At 37.3% G+C, this 22,277-nt stretch overlaps 1 protein-coding gene across 4 annotated transcripts in view; it reads left to right on the top strand.

The window, feature by feature from the left end:
* The window catches only part of CTNNA3 (catenin alpha 3), a 431,146-nt gene that overhangs the window by 288,881 nt on the left and 119,988 nt on the right, over positions 1-22,277 (top strand). For all 4 annotated transcript variants that reach the window (XM_032694679.1, XM_032694676.1, XM_032694677.1 and 1 more), the window contains one exon: positions 14,575-14,731. In XM_032694679.1, the coding sequence (XP_032550570.1) occupies positions 14,575-14,731 (157 nt within the window). The remainder of the gene's footprint in view (positions 1-14,574; positions 14,732-22,277) is intronic.

Below are 22,277 nucleotides of genomic sequence, written 5' to 3'. Positions count from 1 at the left end.
TTTCTGGAAAAATACAAAATGAAACCAGGACAATTCTAAATTAATAACTACATTCACATGAACTTTGTGTTCTACTGTAGAATCCCTGAAATTATTTAAGAATGCAGACTTTTGATGCCTGATCCATATCTCTAAGGCAGAATTTTAGCCGTATGTGCATAGTTTTCTGGGAAAGATGATTTTATAAGGAGATTTTTTTCTGGGTAATGCACTGCATCCTTCCAACATTCGTTTTACCTGTTTCTAAATCATGGTGAGTGTAAATAATTAGAGACACTTCAAAAATTACCCCATTTCTCATTTCCTTAGTGGACAGCGTTCTGTTGGAGGCAATAGCTTGCCTATCTCTTGACACTATTTGAAGTCAGGATTCTACTGGGATATCTGCATGTGGAAAACAGACTAAAGGACTAAAAATCATTAGAAAAACATTACTGACAACAGGGGAAAAGGAGAGTAGTCATTTGATGGTGGGTCACATGCAGTTTAGGTAATGTTGGTTTCCTCTTTTATGGGATGATCATGTAATGATGTGTAGGAACCTAATTTCATGACTACGACTCTGAATCGTTATTCTTAAAAATAACAGAGGAAACCAGAGGAAACCAGGAAATAGAGATTCCTCCCTAAGGAAGGGAGAAATGATTTCCTTTCTCTGAATTTCTCATTACCTGCCCTGAACTGTCCTCTCTGCCTGGAAGGTGACAAGGGGGTTTTGTTGGATTCTTTTTGCACCTTTTTTTGGCTTATGGGGTGTGTACAGACTGTATGTGAAATACAGGACAGAAAATGAAAACTAAGAGGAAATGTGGAAATATTTACGTTCCCTTAGTGTCGTGCACACCTGCCAAGATAGTGACAATATATTGTCTTCAGTCTGCACCATTTTCTTAATGTTTGTTGTTGTTATTTAATTTGAGAGGATTTTGGTAAAAAGTAATTTGAAACTCTCTTGGTGGGAAATTCTTAACTGGGAGTGGAAAATACCCACCTCAGCAATACAAACCCCTGAAAACCAAGGTGATGATCTTTAGTTACTACATTTGTTTACCGAGGGGACAAAGAAACATTGTGTTATATTTACTTCACTTTGCAGCTACTTCACTGTAACACCTCCCGTGGTGTGACATGACATTTGTTTTGGAGGATCTTGTAAAATCCTCAAGGTGTTAGTGATAGTTTGATGCTCCTGTATATGGACATGTATGTCCCTGAACAAATGCTTATTGTTATTTAAGATACGTTCCATTTTATGTATAGGAATGTAACTGAAATCTTACTACATTTCTATGACAGAATCAAATGATGCTAATTCCGTTCATGTGAAGTACATTACTAAAAATAATTTTCTTATTTTAAAGTCTTCCTTGTTTCTGAATATATAGAATATACTTGATTTGTCACGGTGCTGGTTTTGTTAGAAATGCCAAGAGGGAATGAGGAACTAATTAATACGTTTTCAGTAGGTTTTTTGTAGTTTCTTATTGCTGTTTGGTTTGAATTTGGCATAATATAATTCAAACTGTACGTGAAGCAACAGCTGTGGCATAAATGTTGAGCTTTACTGATGTCCTTTCCTCCCTAGTATATAAATGTAATCCATATGTGTGTTCATATTACCATGTATTCAAAGACTGTAGCTGCAGTGTAGTTACACTGTAATTGTTCCAGGTCCCATACAGTTTTATTTCATCTCTATAAAGTTCGGTGCATGAATGAATAATCCATAAGGACCTTTCTGTTTTATATGCATTCCATTATAAATCGGACTAAAGGTTTACTTGGATATGAAATCCAATACACAGAAGGTAAATGACATAAACTTTAGTTTTACATTGTAATTTGAGTATGCAACTAATTTAATTGATAATTATGGCTGTTGTATTCAAACACAGGGGTTTTTTTTGTGTTGAACTCCTTTTGAGATCAAGTCCTGAGACTGTAAACTCCCATGGAGATTTTTCTTAATGCCTACATCCTCTGGGAAGCTGTACTGTAGCTTGTGCTGTTGACAGTATGCCTTATCCCAGTTTGATCAGCAAACCCAGCTATCTCTGGTTCTGATAATTTTTATATCAGTATAATAGACAGTGTTGGTATACTGTGACAGAACATTTACACGACCTAAGAAAAATGTAGAAATGTAGAAAAATCATCCTTAAAAAGCTTTGCTCCATGAAGAGACTTTGTGTTCTCAGTTCAATCTGTTTATAGCAAACTGTAGGGAGCTGAGCTATAGTTCTGGATGCAGCACTGTTGAAGATAGGATTTCCAGTGTGCTTTTGAGTATAAAATAACAAAGGAAAAAATTATAAGCAGAACTCAGTTTTGAATATTTTTTTATTTCCTCTTTCCTACCAGAGTTCAAGAAGCATTGGGATGATACTCCTGGGCACAGGGTGTGACTTTTGGGGAAGGTCCTGTGCAGGGCTGAGGGTTGGACTTGATGATCCTTGTGGGTCCCTTCCAACTCAGCGTAGTCTGTGATTGATGTATCAGTAAGTCTTGAGGATTATTTTAGCCTTCCACTTCAAGAATCTGTATATCTTGAAATTAGAATTTTATTCTAGAATGCATTGCTCAAGGCTTGATGAACTTGGGTGAATTGTTTTGTGCTTTCTGAGCAGAATCTCGTTGTCCCCCATGTAGACAAACTATGGATACAAGAAAGTAATTGTTTGGTCAGCATGTTAAGACTGCAGCTAAAATTATTGGAAGTAGTTTACCAGTGTTATGATTTGTTGGATCCTAAATTATATTCTGGATAATGGGTGTATATCTAATACAGAAAATACAGTTTGAGGAATAGCAATTTTTTTTTTGTTTGGATCAAAAAATGGACTTTTTATTCTTGAAATAAAATAGGGGATTTGTGAAATTCATCCCTGTAGGTTTGAATATCATATCCAAAATGTCCCCTAGGTCATTTACAGATGCTGTACTCCACAAGACAGAAACAGAAGTGTTTGTTTATTCTTGCTGCTTTGGTTTCAGTAGTGCAAGATAGAGAAAGTGAAGGTACAGAACTGAAATGATGAATTCCATGCAAAAAAGTCCAACATATTTTGGAATTTGCTGTCTGTTTCACTTGTCAGGTCAAGTGAATTAGTTCTGGGTGGAAGGTGCCATTGGATTGGTTTAAGAAGCAGTCTTTAAGTATTCAGCCTATTCTGTCATCTGTCTCTGAAAAACAAAGTAACTGTCCCCCCAGATGAGAATACTGAATACTTTACTGATTTTCAGGTTTTTTCCACTTCCGTAACACTTTAAAATAATGGCAATGTCTCTTTTGTTAAAGATAACTCGTGTGCTTTTTCTGTAGGAGGATTCAACGTGCATTCAGAAATATTTGTGTAGTCCCTGTATGAAACCAAGGCACAGGTGTGTGCAGGGGTAGGGGGAGCTTTAGCGGGCTGTTTGGTGCGTGTGGTTTTGGTTTGGTTGGATTTGTGTTTGGTTTTATTTTCTTTCTCAAGAGTTCACCATGCCTCTCAGCAGTTGGAAGGTATGCTTTTGAGTGAAATTACACAGGTTTTTTTTTTTTTAATAAAGTACAAAAACTTTATCCCGATGTAATAAGAACATATTTCTGTGTATTGCTGGCAACCACTGCCCAGACATCAGAGATAAAAGCCAGGCAGGATTTTATTTAATTTCTTGCCTGGAGTATCATCAGATCAATAATGTTTGTAGAATTTTTGGCTTACCCCCTACCCCACAATTCTGTTTGTTCTTGAGGGGTTACTTTACCTGTGTACTCTTAATTTATTCGCAAGTTCAGTGATCAGCAGCTTGTAATAACAATCTAGAAATTAAATCTTCCCTCAATGGTGGGTAACAAGAAGACCTTTGCTAGATTTGAACAGTGGGTTAATATATCTCTACTTTGTTCAGTTATGTGTTCTCAAAGCTTAAAGTTGCCTCATAATCTCAGAACGAATAAACCCATATATAACTTCTAAAGCTTATTACCAAACATAGTCAATTATGTCACAGTCAAACCAAGTGCCTCTGGTGCAATCCGTCCTTCCTGCTTTAAACTGTGGGATAAGAGAAAGAAAAAGAAACATAGAGTAAGTTCTTTAAATCCTATTTCTGCCAAGGTAGAGAGAGATTGCAAATAGGACTTTGACATTTTGTCTTGGATTGTAATTTGCCCTAAGTGTTTTTACCACTGCAGATAGTATTCTAGGGATTGCAGTGTTCTTATTATTGCATCATTGTTTCTTGTTGGATTTTTTGAGTCTGTCTGAAGCAGTAGGTGTCTTAATCTGTTCTGAATATAATGTGAAACCTTATTGTCACATAGCACCTGTACACCTAAGTCCTCATAAGTATCAGTACTGGATAATGCTGCTGTGGTAGAAGTTTTTCAGGATGTTGTGAAAGAGAGAAGTGTGCTGTGGATGGAACTTTACCTATGTTCAGAAGTGTTTCTTGTGGAAGTACAGTCTTGCTTTGTCTTGTATATCACTTTTGATATAATGATTAAACAGTATTCCTTAACTCTGCATCTCCTTTTAGATGTTTTCTGTGGAGGTAGATTTCACCTTTTAAATTTACAGAACAATTAAAGTTGATTTTATTAATAAATATAGCCAGTAATTTATTTCCTCTTGGAATGCATTTAGCTCTTGGGTAGAATTTGTCTGTATTGTCTGGGGCTGTTATCAACACGATCTCAATTTTATTTAATTATATTGACTGAAATGTATTTTATGCTTAAATATTTTGTATACAAGATACTCAGTTTTCAAAGCTTTTAAATTGTTATGGGTTTTTTCATATCTTTGTTATTTTAATAGCTTTTTATGGCAAATGCCAAAGCAACAGTGTCACATAACCTTGTGCCTTTTTATCATTATAGTGGGATTTTTGGCTTGCAATTTTGTTTTTGGAGTTAGTAGTAAATACATATGCTTTCTTACAGAGCTTGGGCATATCTGGGTATTTAAGCTCCCCCACTGTTTTAAGAGAAGTACAAGGCACAGCTTGACAGAAATAAGCTCCACAAAATGTTTATGTGTTTGGGGTTTTTTTTTAAAGAACAAAAATAGCAAACTACCAGCATGTTTCTGTGGTTTCTTTTGTAGTAACTCTTGTGTCAGGAAGTTATATTTCATGATGTTGCTGCATTCTGTTTGCATTTCTATTACCTGTCTTAGAGTATCCCCGAGAAGTGAGTCATTCTTGCCCATGAAAGAATCAGTGTCAGTAATTAAGTAAATATCATATAGTTATTTTATAACTGCATTTGAAAACAGTAACAGTTCAGGTTGGAAGGGACCTTGGGATGTGTACAGCCTTCTTCTCAAGGCAGGTCCTTTTCCAGAGGAACTGCCCCCCAGCCAGGTGGTTCCCAGACCGTGTCATGTCAAGTAACTTACTCCATCCAACCTGCAAGATTGGTTTTTAGACATTCAGATGATCATTTTTGAAAGGTGGAAGAAAAACCTCAGGTTCTCTTGCGTCAAAATAAGTTGGACACGAGTTTTCTTCCTTACAGTCCCAAGCAGTGCAATTTCTTTTCTGAAGTAGCGTGAGATTATTAATTTAGTAATAACTTGGGAAAAAATCCAACTTTTAAAAGCTCAGAAGTCAGTTTTCTGTGTTCTTTTGTTGTGTTACTTGTGTACATACCCCAGTTAATCTTCTTGAGGTATGCTTAGAAACTGTTCACATTACATAAATGAATTGGGATTAAAAATTACATTTAAGACTCCAAGAACTCGCCCACTGAACTTTTGCAGAGCATTTGGTTCTTAATATGTTGAGATAGCCTAAAGAGAGAAAGCCTCCGCACATTTCTCAGGAGACACTTTTAATTTCAGGAGGAAATAAGGATTTTGGTGAAGGTTTAAAAGGGGTGACCTACAACCAACATAGAGCATTCCACAAAGCACCCATACAACTTAGCAGAATACAGCCCACTGGTTTTAAGTTGCCCAGAAGAGATTAAGAAAAGAGTAAAGAAAGAAAGAGATTAAGAGTAGAAACAGGAGTAAAGAGCTGGAGAGAGAAAAGAGATCAGGAAAAGATATTAAGAGAAAAATAGCTACCACCAAAGAATCCTGTGGAAGACCCTTCCTTCTGCTGCCCTGAGCTGGTTCTGCCCCGACAATAAAACAATACTTTTACTGATCCAGTGTCTCACAACATCCCACTGTAGTTTCTTTAGCTATAAAAGTATGGAACCTCTAAGTTTCATCTTCCAATAGCAAAAATCTGTGGTCAAGTCCGATGCTTTGAATTACTTTTCTGTTTATTTATGTGAATGTAGAGCCCACTATCCTATACACTGGAAAAATGGAGTGGAAATAATTTCTTTACTTTTGGCTCCCAAGGAATTCCAGCCTACATTCAGCTCAGCTTTTCACTCCAAAATCTCTGGGTGATTTTGCACTGGAGCAAGGATGGATTGTTACTATTTTTCAGGGAGCAGGGTGGCAGTTAAACCTACCAGTTTTAACTACGTTTAATGATCCTATAATAAGGTACAAAATAATTCTTATTCCTAAGAGATTTTATGAATGTATATATGATAGATGCACAGTTTTAATGCTAAGAAACATGAGTTAGTTTTATGTTTGATGCCAGGATTCTCAGTCATGTATCGGATCTTGGAGACATTAACCCTGCATGCAAATGAAGAGCGTTTTGTGTCATTTTACATCCTCCATGAACACGAGCAGTTCTTCAGGAACATCAGCTTTGCAGACTGTTCTCTTTGGCAATTTGGTGAGACTAGAGACAAGCAGAGTCCTCATCTGGACTTTGCCTTGTGAGCCTGTTTTTAACATTCCTGCACTAGAGGTTGTTACTAAAACTTTGTAATCTATGCATCTACTTTTGGTAGGTGTGGCTAAAAGTCTGCTTTTCCTCAACTCTAGGTTGAGTACAATCCACTTTCCATACACATACTATTGTATAGATGTTATTTTTCTCTGTGGTTACCCATGTCTTTCTCTTAGAGATGAACACCCCATCCATGCAGAGCAAATGAACATGTCAGTATTCTGAAGGTCAGGGTGAAGTAGATGACCACTTGACAGTAAAAACTGAAGAACAAAGTTGCCTATGCTTGTAGAAATTGTGCTTTTCATGTAAATCTGTTTGAAATATTAGTCCCTGTAGGTTTGTTTACTGCTCAGGGTGAGTGAAGGGGGCATAGCATGGCCAGTGGAGAAAAGAAAACGAGGGGCTGAATGTGAAACAACCAGAAATGTAAATTCAGTGTCAGAAGCCTCTTTTTATTGGGTGCCCCACACTTTTAAAAAAAAGATCTTAAGGCTGAATTGAGTTCTACGTAGAGAAGACTGTCATTTCAGAAACAGGTTTCTGAAGTTCTTGTTTGTGATGTGGTAGCTGCTTTTGGGATGTTGTTGCATGTAATTGGAGATGATACTGCATGCAGAAAGCACAGTGCATTGATTATGGTAGGATATTTCTTAATGACTGTTAACTTGAGTTTGTCAGTAGAGCGGGGGAATTGTGGCACCCTGACCTTTGTAGCAGCCTCCTGTAGGGGCAGGATTGTAAGAAAATCAATGGCATAGGCGTATGAAGGTGTAGGTGACTGAAAGGCGGGTTCCACATGTTGTGAAAAGTGAGATGAATGAAAGAGTTGTTTGAGAATTCAGCTCAGAATGAGAGGGAGCTTAAATATGCTCTCTCCCCCATCACCTGGAATTGTACACCGTTACACATAGATTGTGATTACATGTAGATTTCTGAGTTATTATCACTCACCCAGGTGGATAAAATGGTTTGAGAATTATTCCCAAACACGGGTGTACAAGTTTTTGTTTTGATTTGATTGCTAAATGGGGATATCCTGGGGTGAGCTCTTTCAACTTTGCTGTAGCAGCAGAACTGACCCTTCTTTTCTTGAAAGTAAATTTGTCTAGCATCTGTGAAATATTTGACTGAACTGGGCTCTGCTGTTACTGTGTCAAGTTGATGTATTTACCCTCTTAATTTTGTTGGAAATTAATCTGCTGGAGGTGCAGATGAATGTAAATCTGGGCAGCGTTCATCTGCAAAAAAGATAATCATCAAACAAAACTCAAGCTATTAATTAAGACTTTTTATTGATTTGGGTAGAGGGGCTAACAGTTTTCAGAATCTTCTTTTACTTTATTTCTAGGGAATTTCTAGTTTTCTTCTGCTGTAGTCACTGCCCTATCACTGCAATTGCTTCTTCCCTTGTTTTATTTAATTAAAACACTACAAAAGTATTCTCTTGTAATGTTACTCACACCCTGCATATGCACTTTGTACTCTTGTGTTGTCCCCTTTTGCCTGACCTTAAGCTGGATGATTCATCCTTACCTAAAGGCACCGTCTCACTGAACTTCACATCCCTCCCTCGTGTGACAGGGTGGATGTCTGTTGGGCTCCAAATTATTTCTACAGTAAAGGAGTAATTGTGCCATAGTCTTAAGGTGACTGCATGAATGCTGCATGAATGTTTTGTTCCCCACCCTTGCCCCCCCTTTTAGCCCATCATGCACAGGAGTAGGTCCCTGAAAGCTTCTTGTACTGTGTATGCCTCAGATTTCATTTTAACTTACCTGTATTTTTATGTAACAACCAGCTGTTCAGAAGCTGGATAGTAGGAGGTGTGTAGGATATCTTAGAACTGTCATCATGTTGCTCTGTCCTCAAGATTCCCTCAATTTATATAATCCTCTGTCACTGCTCTGTTAACTTTTTGAGAGTGGCTTTCATTCAATGGAGTGTGTAGAATATGGTGTATCCTGTCCTTGATGAGGACATATGTATGTTACTGCTGTACAACTAATAATAGTATATGCAGTCCTCATCTAACTTCTGCTCAGAAGTCCAAGGATATATTTGAGAACTGTTAGTTTAGCAACTAGTGTTATGCCCAAGCAGTGAGCAGGAGGAGTACCAGCTTTCTGAGAACATTTACCTGAACTTTGAGATCTGCAGTGCAGAAATACAAATGGGGAAAAAGTAATGATGGAATTGGAACAGCCTAATATGCTGTAATAAGGTACAGTAAGGCTGTTTTTAATTGGCCAGTGACAAATTGTAACTCAGTTTTAGATCAGGATGCAGTGATGAAGCAGTGATGTCAGATTAATTTTGCTTTCCTTGTTTCTTGTGGTCAGTTCAGATGGTAAATTTACTCCATGACTGATAGTTGGAATGAGGTAGAAAACCTAAGCCCCATGAAGCCTAAGGAACTGGCTAAAACTTTTTTCAGCTTAGTTTCCTGTTGGTGAGACTGTGAAAGGCCTCGTGTTAAGGGTTTTTTTTTCTTTTTTTTTTATTTTTCTTCTTTTTACAGCAAAAGGAGCTTTAAAATCTCCATTCTACTTATGTGATAAGGTATCTCTTCAAGTTTCTTAGACCACATTAAAAATACCTAGTCTAAATCATATGTGTTGTGGATCATGGCTTTTGGGACAGCTCCAGATAGGACAAAGGCAACAGGACAGCTGGGCTTAGCCAAGCTTTAGGAACCTTGCTTGGCTCTTAATCCCTCACCTTGACATGGTTCCCAGGCAAAACGAAGACATGTGGTCTATAGTGTGCTCTGCAACTTAGATATGACAGGATTTTGGTTTCATTACTGTCAATCTGAATTGTTTTATGGAATGTAGGTGTTGTCACACTTATGGAAGCCATGTTTATTTAAAGTGGAGTGAAGTCTTCTCTTCATAGGATATTAAACATCAGAACCATTTACCTTGGGAACCATGAGGAACAGTGTCACCTGAAATACTTAATTCAGGATTAACTGCCTTTGTGTATAATATAACTGATTTAACTTCTAGCTGTAAATTTGCTGAGGGAGGCCTTAGGTGAATTCTCTGATTTGTGTTATTTAGGTGGTTAGTCTGATGGTTTGGGGCTCTCGTGCAGCCTCAGCCCATCAGACTGTGAACCAGCGCAGTCTCTGTAGTTAGATGAGGGTGCTGCCTGCCTGTGCTGTAGCTTTTGCATTTACTGAAGGTTTTGAGACTTCATTTCCAGAGATATCTGGAGTCATCTTGATTTCTAAATTCACCCATTTAATAAAGTTGACTACATTCTTTAACAGTTTTGGTGATCTTCCCAGGTAGTTTACCTCTTTATTGCATTTGACAAGATAAAAGTTGATTTGGCAACATAAAAGATGTTGGTTCTGATACTGAAACAGCTTTTTACACAGTCTCATTGTGACTTTTGGCAGGGCCAACCTGATAAATCTACCAAAACGAAGAAGATAGAGTAAGAAAAAGACTTTATTGTATTCAACCAGAAATAGTGTTTGACTTTCATGTATCTTATTAGAGGCTTAAACAGAAAAGTTAGAAATTACCCGTTTAGTATTCCAGTCTTGTTGGATGCATTTTAAAACCTAAACTAGTTAGTGTGGTGAATGAAAACAGGACCAATGTGACCTAAGAATTATTGAGGTGAAATTTTGAGCCCCTGGCTTAGAAAATTGATCCTGTGAAATTGGATTAAGTGTGATAGGAATGAAAACAGTGAAGTTCTCAACTCCTGCAAATGTCTTACTTTTAGGAGAGGATTGGGGGAGCTGCTGTAGAGCCAAACAGAAATGGGCTTTAATATATTGCACTGTATGTGCAAAGTTATTGTATCTTTGGTATTGATACTGAAATAGAGAAACTGGAGGTGATTTCTTCTGTGCAGCTATGGAATACTCAAATGTTCAGAGTAACAGAGGCAGAGCAGCTTTCCTTCTATATTAAATGAGTAGTATTTTTTCCTGTCTGATGCAGATTTATGCAGTTCACACCTTAAAAAAGAAAATCTGGGCTGGATCTCCACTTGACGGAAGCTCGAAATGTTTGTTGCAAAATCCCTGACATGTACAGGGTTTGACATTGGATTGGGTTTTTGGGTGTGTTTTACATCGTAACAAAATGCCCTGATTTGCTGCTTTTCTTCTGCTTTCTAATCCTTTTCCATATATTTGTGCACATACACATTGTCCTGTTGTTGCTCTACTGCATGTTTTCTGGGTATAGTTTTGGAGTAGTGGCAAGCACCCAACATTAAGAGAGTTGCTTGCTTGATAAATTGTTCTTTGTGTTTATCAAAATTTGGGGTTTTTTGTTGTTTTTTTTTTCCCCTGATGGTATGCTGTGTTCTGGTTGATGAAAGCAAAGCTAAGATAGAGTAGAATAAATTACTGAAGTGTAAATGCTTATCAGTGTGCCTTGTATCTTAAAAAACAATGAGTCTTTTCTCAGGGACAAAGGGAACAGTTTTCTACTAATTTCTAAAATTACTAATTCCTAAAATGGTTAAACTACTAAGTTATTTTAAAAAATCTATGGAAGTGCACTATTACTACATTGAATTTTCTGTGTTTGTATTCTACACTTCATATAGAAACAACATCACGTCTCTCGACCCAAGAGATTTGGGCACTGGGCTGAAACTTTTTGGGTTGCTTTTGTCCTGGGCAAGTTTCCGTGGGGACTTGAAGGATGTGGTATGTGCTGTTCCCAGCAGTGGTACTCCTGAAGTACTAAATGAACAATTGTTTTAAAAATGTGGTCTGTGGGCAAGTCTGGAGTCACCATGTTTTCTTCCTCGTTTGCCATCCCTGGAAGCTAAAACTGGACCTTAATGAGAAGGCATTGTGCCTCTAGTCTACACCTGGGAGAACAATTTTTAGGAAGTGAGCTTCAAATTTGTTTTAAACGGGATAAAGGAAAGGGAAAGTGTGTTAGTGCAGGCCCTTTCCTACTTCAGTTTGTTCATTTGTACATTTTTTTATTAGTTTTACCAAGTGAGTTGCAATAGCCACAGTCTGCAGTTACTCAGAGATTAGAAACAAAAGCGTTTTATCCTGTTGGTGAAGCACCTTCAACCCAGTAGAAATCTTCAGCGGTGGACTCCATCACCACAGCTCCTGGTAACAAAATTGAAAAGCTGCTTGTAAACTGCTTAGTTACATCTTTTGAATTTCCAGCATTTGTTTTAATAAACAAAGAAAGTAGTTTGTGTTAGTGGTGAAATGGCAAGTCATGCAAGACTGATTTTAGCACTGCATGTTATTGCCTACCTTGAAGTTTTTATTCAAAGGGTGTGTTTAGTGACAAAGGTAATGCTCTAACAGGAAAATGCTGAACATTTATCTTTATAGAAAGGGACCCCTATGATCTCTTTAATTTCCTGCTCTGACTCTCATGAAAACAAAAACAAATCGGTCCTTGCAGAGCCTTCAGTGGAAGCAATGCATGTAAATGGAAATTAAAGCCTTCAGCAGCTTGTGTGGTCTGTAGACTGATTTGAGAAGCCAGAAGCAAGTAGCTATCCAAGCATAAATGTCTGCAGGAAGAGACCCTGTTTCCAAAGCGGTGCTGCAACTGCATAGTGCGTGTGGGAACACAGGCAGAAGGTTTATGACAGTAGTTTGCTTATGCCAAGGATGTGGGCACCTTTGTTGGTGTCTTTTAGGCTTCAAAGTCCCTGATGACTTGTTTTTAATCTCAACATTCTGATAAGATGTCAGTGATCCCTCATGTCATCTGTGTCAGCATTGCTGTGCTGTTGCTGTTTTTCAGGTGGCAGAACCATAAATGATCAAGACAGATCTTGTGCCAGATGATACAACCAATAAATGCTTTTGCTGAAGATTCTGTAGATCTGAAGTATGGACAAAATAAGGTTTTATGAAATGTACTGAAAGTCTGTAGTGAAAGGATGTGTGAAAATGATGGGGCAAGCCCTGTGTTTAGCACAAACCAAATTAAAAAAGGAAAAAGAGTAGTCAGGTCTAAGCCCTTAATGGGCCCGGCTGGAGCAGTATCATCACCCATTTCTAACATCTGCTGGTTTAAAAGTCAGTGGTTTTGTTTAAAGGATTCTGCCTGAAATCAGACTTGTTTTAAATGAACCTTTAGACTTTATTAGGTGTGTACTGTATGGCTTGGTGAGCTGTACTTGGTAAAAAGATTGTTTCATAGTCAAACTGCCAAAATCTTCGCTGGCAGTCATGGATTTTGAGGTGCTTTTGATTTTTTTAAGTTGTTTTCTTGTTTTAAAGAGCATTCCCTATGATCTTATTATCAGGTATTTTTAAAACAACCTGTCCACTTTTTTCCAATTTCAAATTTGTTTTGCCTATTGGATTTTTTTTCCTTTTTTGGAGAATAAATATTTTTAAGCTTTTATGTTTGTACTTCTGGGACAGAATTCTGGTTGGTTTGTTTGTTTGTTTCTTTGATCTCCTGTGGAATTGGTGAAGGTATCTTATCCTTTTCTTTATTGTAGTTACATTCTCTCTGCCTTCTCCATGCCTGGTAAAATAATAAGGACATGGTCTATTCTTCCTCATCAAAATCATTAGCAAAAAAGACTCAATCCCACGAGTGATCCTGTGAAAACCTAGCTGTGTATGTTCCTTCGTTATGAGAGGCACAAATATTAGTAATTTTGTCATTTGTTTAAATTTCACTAACTCTGTAAGTTCATGTGATTTGTAAAAATACCAACCAAACAAAACTGGTTACAGATTTAACTTATTATCCAGAGTAGGGTCAAGAGGATTGTTGTTATTGTAAGGACACATCAGATGGCCTTAGAAGAGGATTTTTCTAGTTCTTATATGTTGGTGCCAAGACTTGATTATAGTGGCACAATATGCAGGAATGTTTCATGAATGTGTGCTGTCAGCACTGAGGATTGGTGGGGCATGTTGGTTTTATTCTTCCCGTATTTTGCTTTACGTTGTGTTTTGTAGTCTTAAAATCATTCTCCCCTTGATAAATAAGCAATATTGGAAGGGAGAAAAAAGGTTAATGTTCAGCTTCTACCTGGGATATGTGTTAGTTTAATTAAAAAATGTTTATAGATACAACATCAACAAAAAAACAATACTAGGAAAAAACCTCTGTAGGTATCTGAAGACTGAAGAAGTATCTGCAGAAGTAACTGACTGAAGAAGTATCTGTAGAAGTAATCCAGTATTTGCATCTTCAGTTAGTCTTTCTTGGGAGAGATGAACTCTACTGTCTTCATATGAATATAGTTCCTATTTTTAGGCCAGACTGATTTAGCAATCAAAGTCTACTGCTTTTATACTCATGTAGTACGTGTTATGTCCCATGCCTCTAATCCTAAAGATACCCTTTGGCCTGGCAAAACCTCCCACTTTTCCATGACAGAGGCTGATAATACCTTTCAGTGAAGGTACTCCATAATAGGCTCTTGATGTAAAAGATTTTAACTCAAAACTGAAGTGGTGATGTTTGCTGTACTGCTGAGTGTGTGCCTGAAGTGTGAGTAAGTAAAAACCTCCTTGTATTAATATTCTGCAAACTTGGAACAATATGAATTCTCCAGCCAAAAATAAATTGTTGGGATTTTTGCTGTCCTGTTCCATTGAGCTTTTTGAAGCTATAATGAAAGTTGGCCTAAGCAACATCTGACTGATATTTCTGCTTGAGAACAGAAACAAAAGCTGAGCAAAGCTGTTGCATGGAGAACAGGAATCCTGCTCTGCAATGCTAAGTAAAACACAACATTTGATTTCTGAAGACAAAATTATTTAGTTGGGTTTTGTTTTTATTTTTGGTACAGGTCATTAACGCTGCTTTAGCTCTTGCTGCCAGACCAAAAAGTCAAGTTGTGAAAAACAACATGGAGATGTATAGGAGTACATGGGAGAATCACATCCATGTTCTTACTGAAGCTGTGGATGATATAACAAGTATTGATGATTTTCTTGCTGTATCAGGTATGATAATTTTCAGAATCTGATTATTCCTTTATATGCTTTGAAAACTTTTCATCACTTATCAGTAGGAAACCAGTGGAAGATTAGATTGTGTAAGGTTTTGTGAAGCCATTGCTTGTGTTTAAAATGTCCCCACACAGTGGATATTTCTGCTCTGCACAATGTAGAGCTGGGTGGAAATTCCTTGAGCAGATCAGGTGCAGGGAGTGCAATGGGTGTGACAGGGGCACGTTTGTCCATCCTCACAAGAGGTTCATCTACCTCTTCAGATTCTGGAGCTGTGAGAATCTCCTTCTAAGAGAGGAAGTACAGATGAGTGTGCATACACCTTAAACAGGACACTCTCATATTACTGTGGAATGCACAGTAGAATTTGTGGAATTTTCCATGTTACAAATATTTGTCACACAAACTGTGCTTGCAGATCTCTTCAGTGAAGAGACCCTTGATAGTAAACTGTAGTTACTGAAGCAGTGAGTGTCTTCAGCATTTAAATAGAAGATAGAAAACAGTTGCTTTATTTCTTACAGTTGAAAGATCCCACTTCTGAAGGAAGTTTCCTCCCTCACTGATGAAAAGTATTCAACAAAAGCATTTCAGTTGCACTGTTTTTCTGTGTTACTCCTGCTAACATACACCTTCATGTGCATAGCCTAGAAATCTTTAATTCTGAAGCACTTGTAAATCTGTATAATTCTACCTTTTTGACTTCTCTTAAAGTAGTGTAAACTGGGAAGGAAGGAAAAATTTGCCTCATGTTCATTAAATGTGGTTTAACTTCAGTGTTTCTTTATGGTCAGTGGGCCCTGTGCTTGTCCATTTCCCTCTGGGCATGTCCTTTGAGCTTAGTTCCATTTGTTAGGATTGTTTGGTTTATGCAGCAATATGGAAGATGACTGCAGATGTCAATAGTTGGAAAACATTGTAAATAAAGTCAGAACTGAGTTCAAGTTATGTTTCGCTCATTAAACATGAGGGTAGACTCTGTCCTTAAAGGGAGACAGAGCTTGGGTATTTATTGCTCTGAAGTTCATTTGGGTATCTTCAAAAATATCACCTCTACTGTGGTGACTGGAAGCTGCTGGACTGGAGTCCCAAAAACTTGAGTGGTGGTTTTTTTTCTTGTGATCAGGATGTGGATATTACAGTACAGAAACCATAAGCAGAGATACCTGTTCAGGCCCTTTCTGGGTCTGCTGATGTGGGATGCAGACTTTTCCTCAGGGCATGGAAGTTCTGCTTGCTTTACAGTGGTATAAGTACCTAGCAAGTGATTTAGGTTTCACTGGAGAAGAATTTACTGCAAATAGTGCTATTTGGTTATCCACTGAGTTACTCTCTTACAGGTATCTCAGCATCTTAGTACACAAAAACATAACCTGAGGATTACTTTTTCCACTTATGAACCTTCCTGTTACTTATAGGGCAAATCTTTCCTGTTGGGGTAAAACTGAAATTTCTGCAGGTTTGCTGGAGCTGTCAATGAAGAGATGAAACAAGTCAATTGCTAATGAATTTAATACATGAATCTCTTTAACTTACTATGAAATCTCCCGAGTTTTAAAATTCTTCTTTGAAATTCATTGAGCAAAGCGTCTCTTTTAAACTGTGCAACTACGATTCATTTAAATGGCACATTTCAGATATTTTTTTTCAACATTTCCTTGACTCAAAGAATAAAATTAGGCATTCTAATAATAATTGTGGAAAAAAAAAATCTGTCATCAGGTGACTGCTTATTGCAGAGTAGACTCCTGGCTTTTTACTGTATTTTACATTCTTTGGTTGAACACAGTTGAATGATTGACAACATTTCACAGTGAGTAAAAGCAGAACCTGTAACTCCGGTAGCACTGATGTGTAGACCTAAATGTGATGAGGTCCAGAAAAAGTAAATATTCATGTATTTGCTTTAAACTGTGTGCAGAACATCTTTTGTAAGCTTTGGTAGAACCTTCTGGCACATGTTAATTTAATTTGTTTAAACTTCAAGTGTCAGGCTTGTTCTTAGAGGATCTGCTGAGTAGATGTTTCCCTGTGGCAGTATCACCTTCCTGCTTTTGGAAGACTTCTTTTTTTAATTTTTATTACCTTCATATACAAAGAAGTAATGAGTATTTGTAAGTGCAAGCCACTCTTGGTCTACTCCTCAGGGTATTAGCACCATTACTGTATTCTGAGGGAGTAAAGCATTCATATATTGCTCTGAATACATAGAAGAGTTGTCTAAATAGAAAAGTTAAAAGTGTCTAAACAGCAAAGTTAAGTGTAATAGAAGACAGTATCTACCTTTTCTAGAAAAGTGATTAGGAAAGATAATGTGCATTGAGTGTTTTGTGTCACGCTTGAGGTGAAAGGAATACCAGAACTGGTTCATAATGGGTCTGTTCTTTCTGCAGAATATAGTATTCTATGCCACATGGCAACATGGGAGAAAAATAGTTTTAAAATAACATACTTCTTTCAAAATGGATACTGAGCTCTCTTGGGCAGCTCTTCATATTTGAGTTGGATGGCTGAGTTGGCAGCCCTGACCAACTTTGCATCTTTCAGGTTGGCGAGGGAAGTGATTAATCCTGGAGTGCTAAAATTGTATTCAAAATTATAGTTCACTTCTTTGTAAATACAGTAAACATGCCTTCCCTAGTAATTCTAGTGACTCAGAACTCTAAATCGTAGAACAGAATTGCCTACTTTTCAAGTTTATTTTAATTTGCATCTCTGACTGATTGATATGTCAGATTTTTCTACCAGATACATCATGTAAACCACAAAATACATATTCCCAACTTTAAACAGGTTTGGAACGTACATTTTGTATGAACTTTTCACACAGTGTCACCTGAGCTTTGGAGGACAAGTAATTCTATACAATGGTTTTATTAAGATGAGTTATTCTGGGTTACTTTTGGCTGAGTTTCTCCCATGGATGTTTCCAAGGTACAGTGCAACTCCCTTTAATGTCACCACAAAAATTTTGCACTGAGCTAAGTAGCAAGTGGGTTAGTCCCTATGTTTCTTGAATCCAGACTTTTATGTTTCTGTCCTTAAAATAAGCTGAGTAAGGGAGCTGTGAGTAGAGGGTGGGAAGGAACTGAGCTCCCTATGAAAAGATCTCCTTGTGCTGTTTTCCAAGCCACTTGTGTGGTTGCCAAAACAGGATGTTTGTGTATGGACAGTTCTGCCCCACTGTGATACATGTACTTCTCTGGTGTAGCAGTGGGGGAAGGAGAATTCTGTAGCAAATCAAAAAGAGTAAATTGTGAGCATGTGGAAGGTCAGGGGTTTTTTTTTGTTCCTGTTGATTCATCAGTTTTGCCCCCCCCCTTTTTTTTAAATGCTTATAAATTACATTTAATAATAATAAAATGTATATGGCAATAATAATGTTCTTACTTTTTGAAGAGTATTAGTCTTTCCTTTTCAGATTCACCTATCCTCATGAAATCAGGTTTTCTGTTTTGTTTTAATTATGTTCTATTCTTGCTGTTTATTCATATGTGTGTTCAAAGGAGAACTAGAACTACAGAAGAAAAAAAACAATGAAATCAGGTCTTTACAAGTGAAAAAGTGGTTTGATTGCAAGTAGCTTAAGTGGAGGTCTACTCCTTATAAGGGAGAGCAAGAGTTAATGACTTGTATAGAAAATGTCATTGCAATTATGCGACATTATAAATGATGATACTGCTGTTCGTAGATTTGTTACACCTTGTAAGAACAGAGAATCAGTCTCAACCTATTGGTTTTGGATAGTTAATTTATGCAAGGAAGAATGTGGGTATTAATCTTTACAACCCACTGACATTAGGTTTAAAAATTACTGTCATCCATTTATCACGACGATGTGAAGTCTCCAGATTCATAAATTAAAATGTGCTGTTGCATTTGATGCATGAATTTCCAGGAAACTAGTTCTGTTATGCTTGTAATTTCGTTTATGTTTGTAAATCCTAAGTTTTATCCTCAGCTCTGCTCTCATAAACTGACCCTTTATTGTCTGCTCCGTCATACACTTAGGCTGGAAACATAGTTTATGATGTTGATTCTTCTGTGTTATTTTAATAATTAAGTGCCTTAATAAACCTGCTGGATATAGATGGAAAATCTGAAATGTTGGTATTTCCTTCCTTTGTATGGATGTTTTCTGCTCCTGATAATGGTGTGTAATTGCTGTGACATGTTAGTTGCAGTTAATTTTAATATTATCACATGTGAGAAAACCAGTAAGAGAAGACTTAGATCTTTTAGTCCCTGAGTTAACTCAATTCTTACAAGGACTGTACAGGTAAGAAAAGCATCAAAAGTGTGTTTATGTATACCGAATTCTCAGGACCTGTGGTTTTTTTTCCTTTCCGTTGTCTTCTTGAAAAGCTTGCATGGCAGACCCCTGTGCTGCTTTTCTATCCTATTCTCAATGTCCTTGCCCAAACTGTAATTATTTCATCTGCTGAGCCTTCTCTCCAACCGCCCCTATGCTGCCTTGAGTTCTGGTCTGTTATATTCCTAATATCACTATGCTTAAATCCTTATAATAGTAGCTCCTCTTCTGCCCAAATGGAAGTTCTGTATTTTCATAAAAACATCTCCCTGTTCATTTCTTTTCTCATCCCTCCTCATTTGTGACTAAATCCCCATCCTGAAATGTATGCAAGTGTATGCAAATAACAGAGAGCCTTTCCTGTTATGTAGTTACATCTCTGCTCTCTGCCCTTTCACATACCTTCTTAAAATACAATTTGTCTAAAGTGCATTTCGTCTCTTGTTATCTCCTCAACACCTTGAATTGTAATTTCTTTAAAGGTAAACGTGTAATAAGTCATTAGATGCTGGGATTGTTTTGTCCAGTTTGCTGTCTCTCTACCAGAAATTCTGTTCCTTGCCATTTACCTGATGGAGTGATACAGGGAGTGCAATGACTTACATGTCTGTCTCAGGTAGGGGTTTGTGTGACTCCCCTGTGCAGTTTTCCACTGCTAAATTGATAATGGTAAACATGGACACGGGCAAATCAGTCTGCAGTAGAATCTGGAGAATCTGCCAATTGTAGCCCTGTGAGCAGAAAAATATTCTGTAATGTGGACACAGGTGCCCCACAATTCAGCTTCTTACAGGAATTGGACTGAAGTGTCTTATATAGATAAAGACTTGTGAGACTGCTAAGGAAGTTCTTTGGTGAGGCTAAACATCATTCAAGTTAACCTGAGTAGGCAAAAGGGAATAGTGCTTTAAGTGAAGAGTTGGCACAAACCAGTGGCTTCTGGAAAGAGGGAGAAGAGCCATAATCCACCTTCCTATAGTTCTCTTGTTCGAGTGTGATGTGATGTACAGACTTTCAGGGGAGATCCAGGGAAACGTTGCAGGTCTCTTCACTGAATGAAGTTGAGAAGATTACACTGCAAGTGTGGAATGTGCAAGGAAGTCCCTAAAAGTCTGAAACTGTGCAGGCTAGAAATTTGTTTCCAGTCTCATAATCTTCCCTTGAAATCTAAGAATTTGTTAAGTCTTTCAAGCATAATGGAAAACTGTGATACTGCAGTGTTAAAATAGAATTTGCCTTTCAATGTAGAACTGTGCTGTAAGAAACTCTTTTTAATTAATGGAAAGCAGCAGAAGGTTGGATGTTACTGTAAAGCTGTTGAAGAAAGCAGTTTTTGTGGGTGCCAGTAGTTTTATTGCCACCAACAAGAGCTAAGGGACCACATTTTTTTTTTTTGCTGCTTTTTTTTGGTAGCTTTTATTTGATTTCAGCAAAGCTTCCTCAGTTGAACACCAGCAAAAATAAACAGGAAAAAAGAACCTACCCTCTGTATTTTGTCCACAGACCTGGTTCTAAGGAAGTAATTTACTGATAACACAGAGGGAGCAAATATGCACCTTCACTTCTTTCCCTCACATTTATAGTTGCAGGTCTGGAGCCCCAGCTGCTGCTGCAGTTTGTACAGTTGTGAGAGATCTTCAGTAGCTGATTAGGAAGCAGGGGGTCAGATGGACTTTATTAACATGGGAGATAACATGTACAAAATGACAGAATAGAAGAACAGAGTCAAAGACTAACAGACATTAGAAGGAATATCTAGAGATTGTCTACTACAGCAGAGTACAAACTATTTCCTACAGAAATTTCACTTGAAACTTCTTCAGTTTTATGTGATCCAAATCTTTAATTTGGTCTTAAGTATTGTATAGCAAAGCTTGAGCAATGCAACACTTAAGTAGTATTAATCTGCTGCAATGAAATGTTAAAGAAACTGCCTGGCAAATCCCTTCTCTCAGTTGTGTCTCTGGAAGAAGAATGCAGTTGATCTGAATCAGAGCAATTAACAGTAGCTTCATGTAAGTGTATTTCTGTAAGATATTTTTGGGGAGTAGTGGGGAATGGGGATCCTGTGCTTTATGATTTCTATGTAGTACTAAACCAGTTGTTGAATACTTTTAGAAGAGGTCCCTGACAGAAACCTCTTGGGTTGTTGGACTCATCCTTGGCTGGATTGCTCAGCATCTCCGTTTCTAGTTGGTAATATTCTTCTCCAAGCTGTTATGGGTTTTTAAGGGTTAGTTTGGGATTTTTTGCATCCTTTGGAAGAGCTGTGTGAGATGAGCTTTTGTGTCTCAGCTATTTCTGTGTACATTGTTGGTGTTCCTTGTAGGCTTTCTGTTAATGTCTGTTTATAATTGATTGCATGAAATTGCTGATTTAAGTTTGGTACAGCTCTTTGTTCTCTTACTCCCCTCGACTCATGGGTACAATTGATTGTACTGAGCAGTTCAGTTAATCTTATGACAGTTATCCTTATCAGAACTTATGGATTTACAGCCTTTTTATATAATTCTCTCTGAATTAATATCAAGCCAATATTTGTTATAAATCGTAAGGATAAGGCTCTTAAGGAAAGTAGCTCTTAAATAGGGGTTTGGGTTTGTTGGGTTTTTTGTTTGTTTGTTTGTTTTTTTCAAAGTCTGATGAGCATTTATTCTTCAACATACAGTTGAATACATTATTAAGCTTAGACTCCCTTGTTTTTCTTCAGTACTCAGTGGGCAGATATAGGCTCATTTGAGAGGTATTTGGGAGAGTGTCAGTGCTTGTTCTGGACGATGCAGTCATTCTCTCCTAAATACAGAAAAGCCTTTTTGAGATTAGACTAATATAAATTTTATTAATTCTCCCCTTGATATTCCAGTCTGATATATTTCCTGCTGGTAGCTTACTTTTTAAAATCTGTAGCAGATCTCTAGCATTATCCAATTTCATATAATAAAGGCAGACCTTTCCTTTATTTCTTCAAAATTACTTGAAATCAGTCATACTTTAAAAAAAAAAAAAATCTGCTGTCCTTTTAGTTCCTTTGCCTTTTAACATCCCTTAATGCAATTATATGCAGCTACACTTTCAGTTTTTGTAATATTCTCTGAATGCTACACATTCTTCCTTATCCCTGGCCTTTAGTAGGTACCCTGCTCTTGAACTGTTGTTCTTTATTATTCAGTGTGACATTCTGTATCAAGGTATTCTTAAGAAATAACTTTCTTTATGCTGCCTGTCCTT

Source organism: Chiroxiphia lanceolata, chromosome 8 (assembly GCF_009829145.1).
Source record: "Chiroxiphia lanceolata isolate bChiLan1 chromosome 8, bChiLan1.pri, whole genome shotgun sequence".
NCBI lineage: Eukaryota > Metazoa > Chordata > Aves > Passeriformes > Pipridae > Chiroxiphia > Chiroxiphia lanceolata.
Note: the sequence above shows the minus strand (reverse complement) of the source record. Positions and strands in the feature narration are given on the sequence as shown.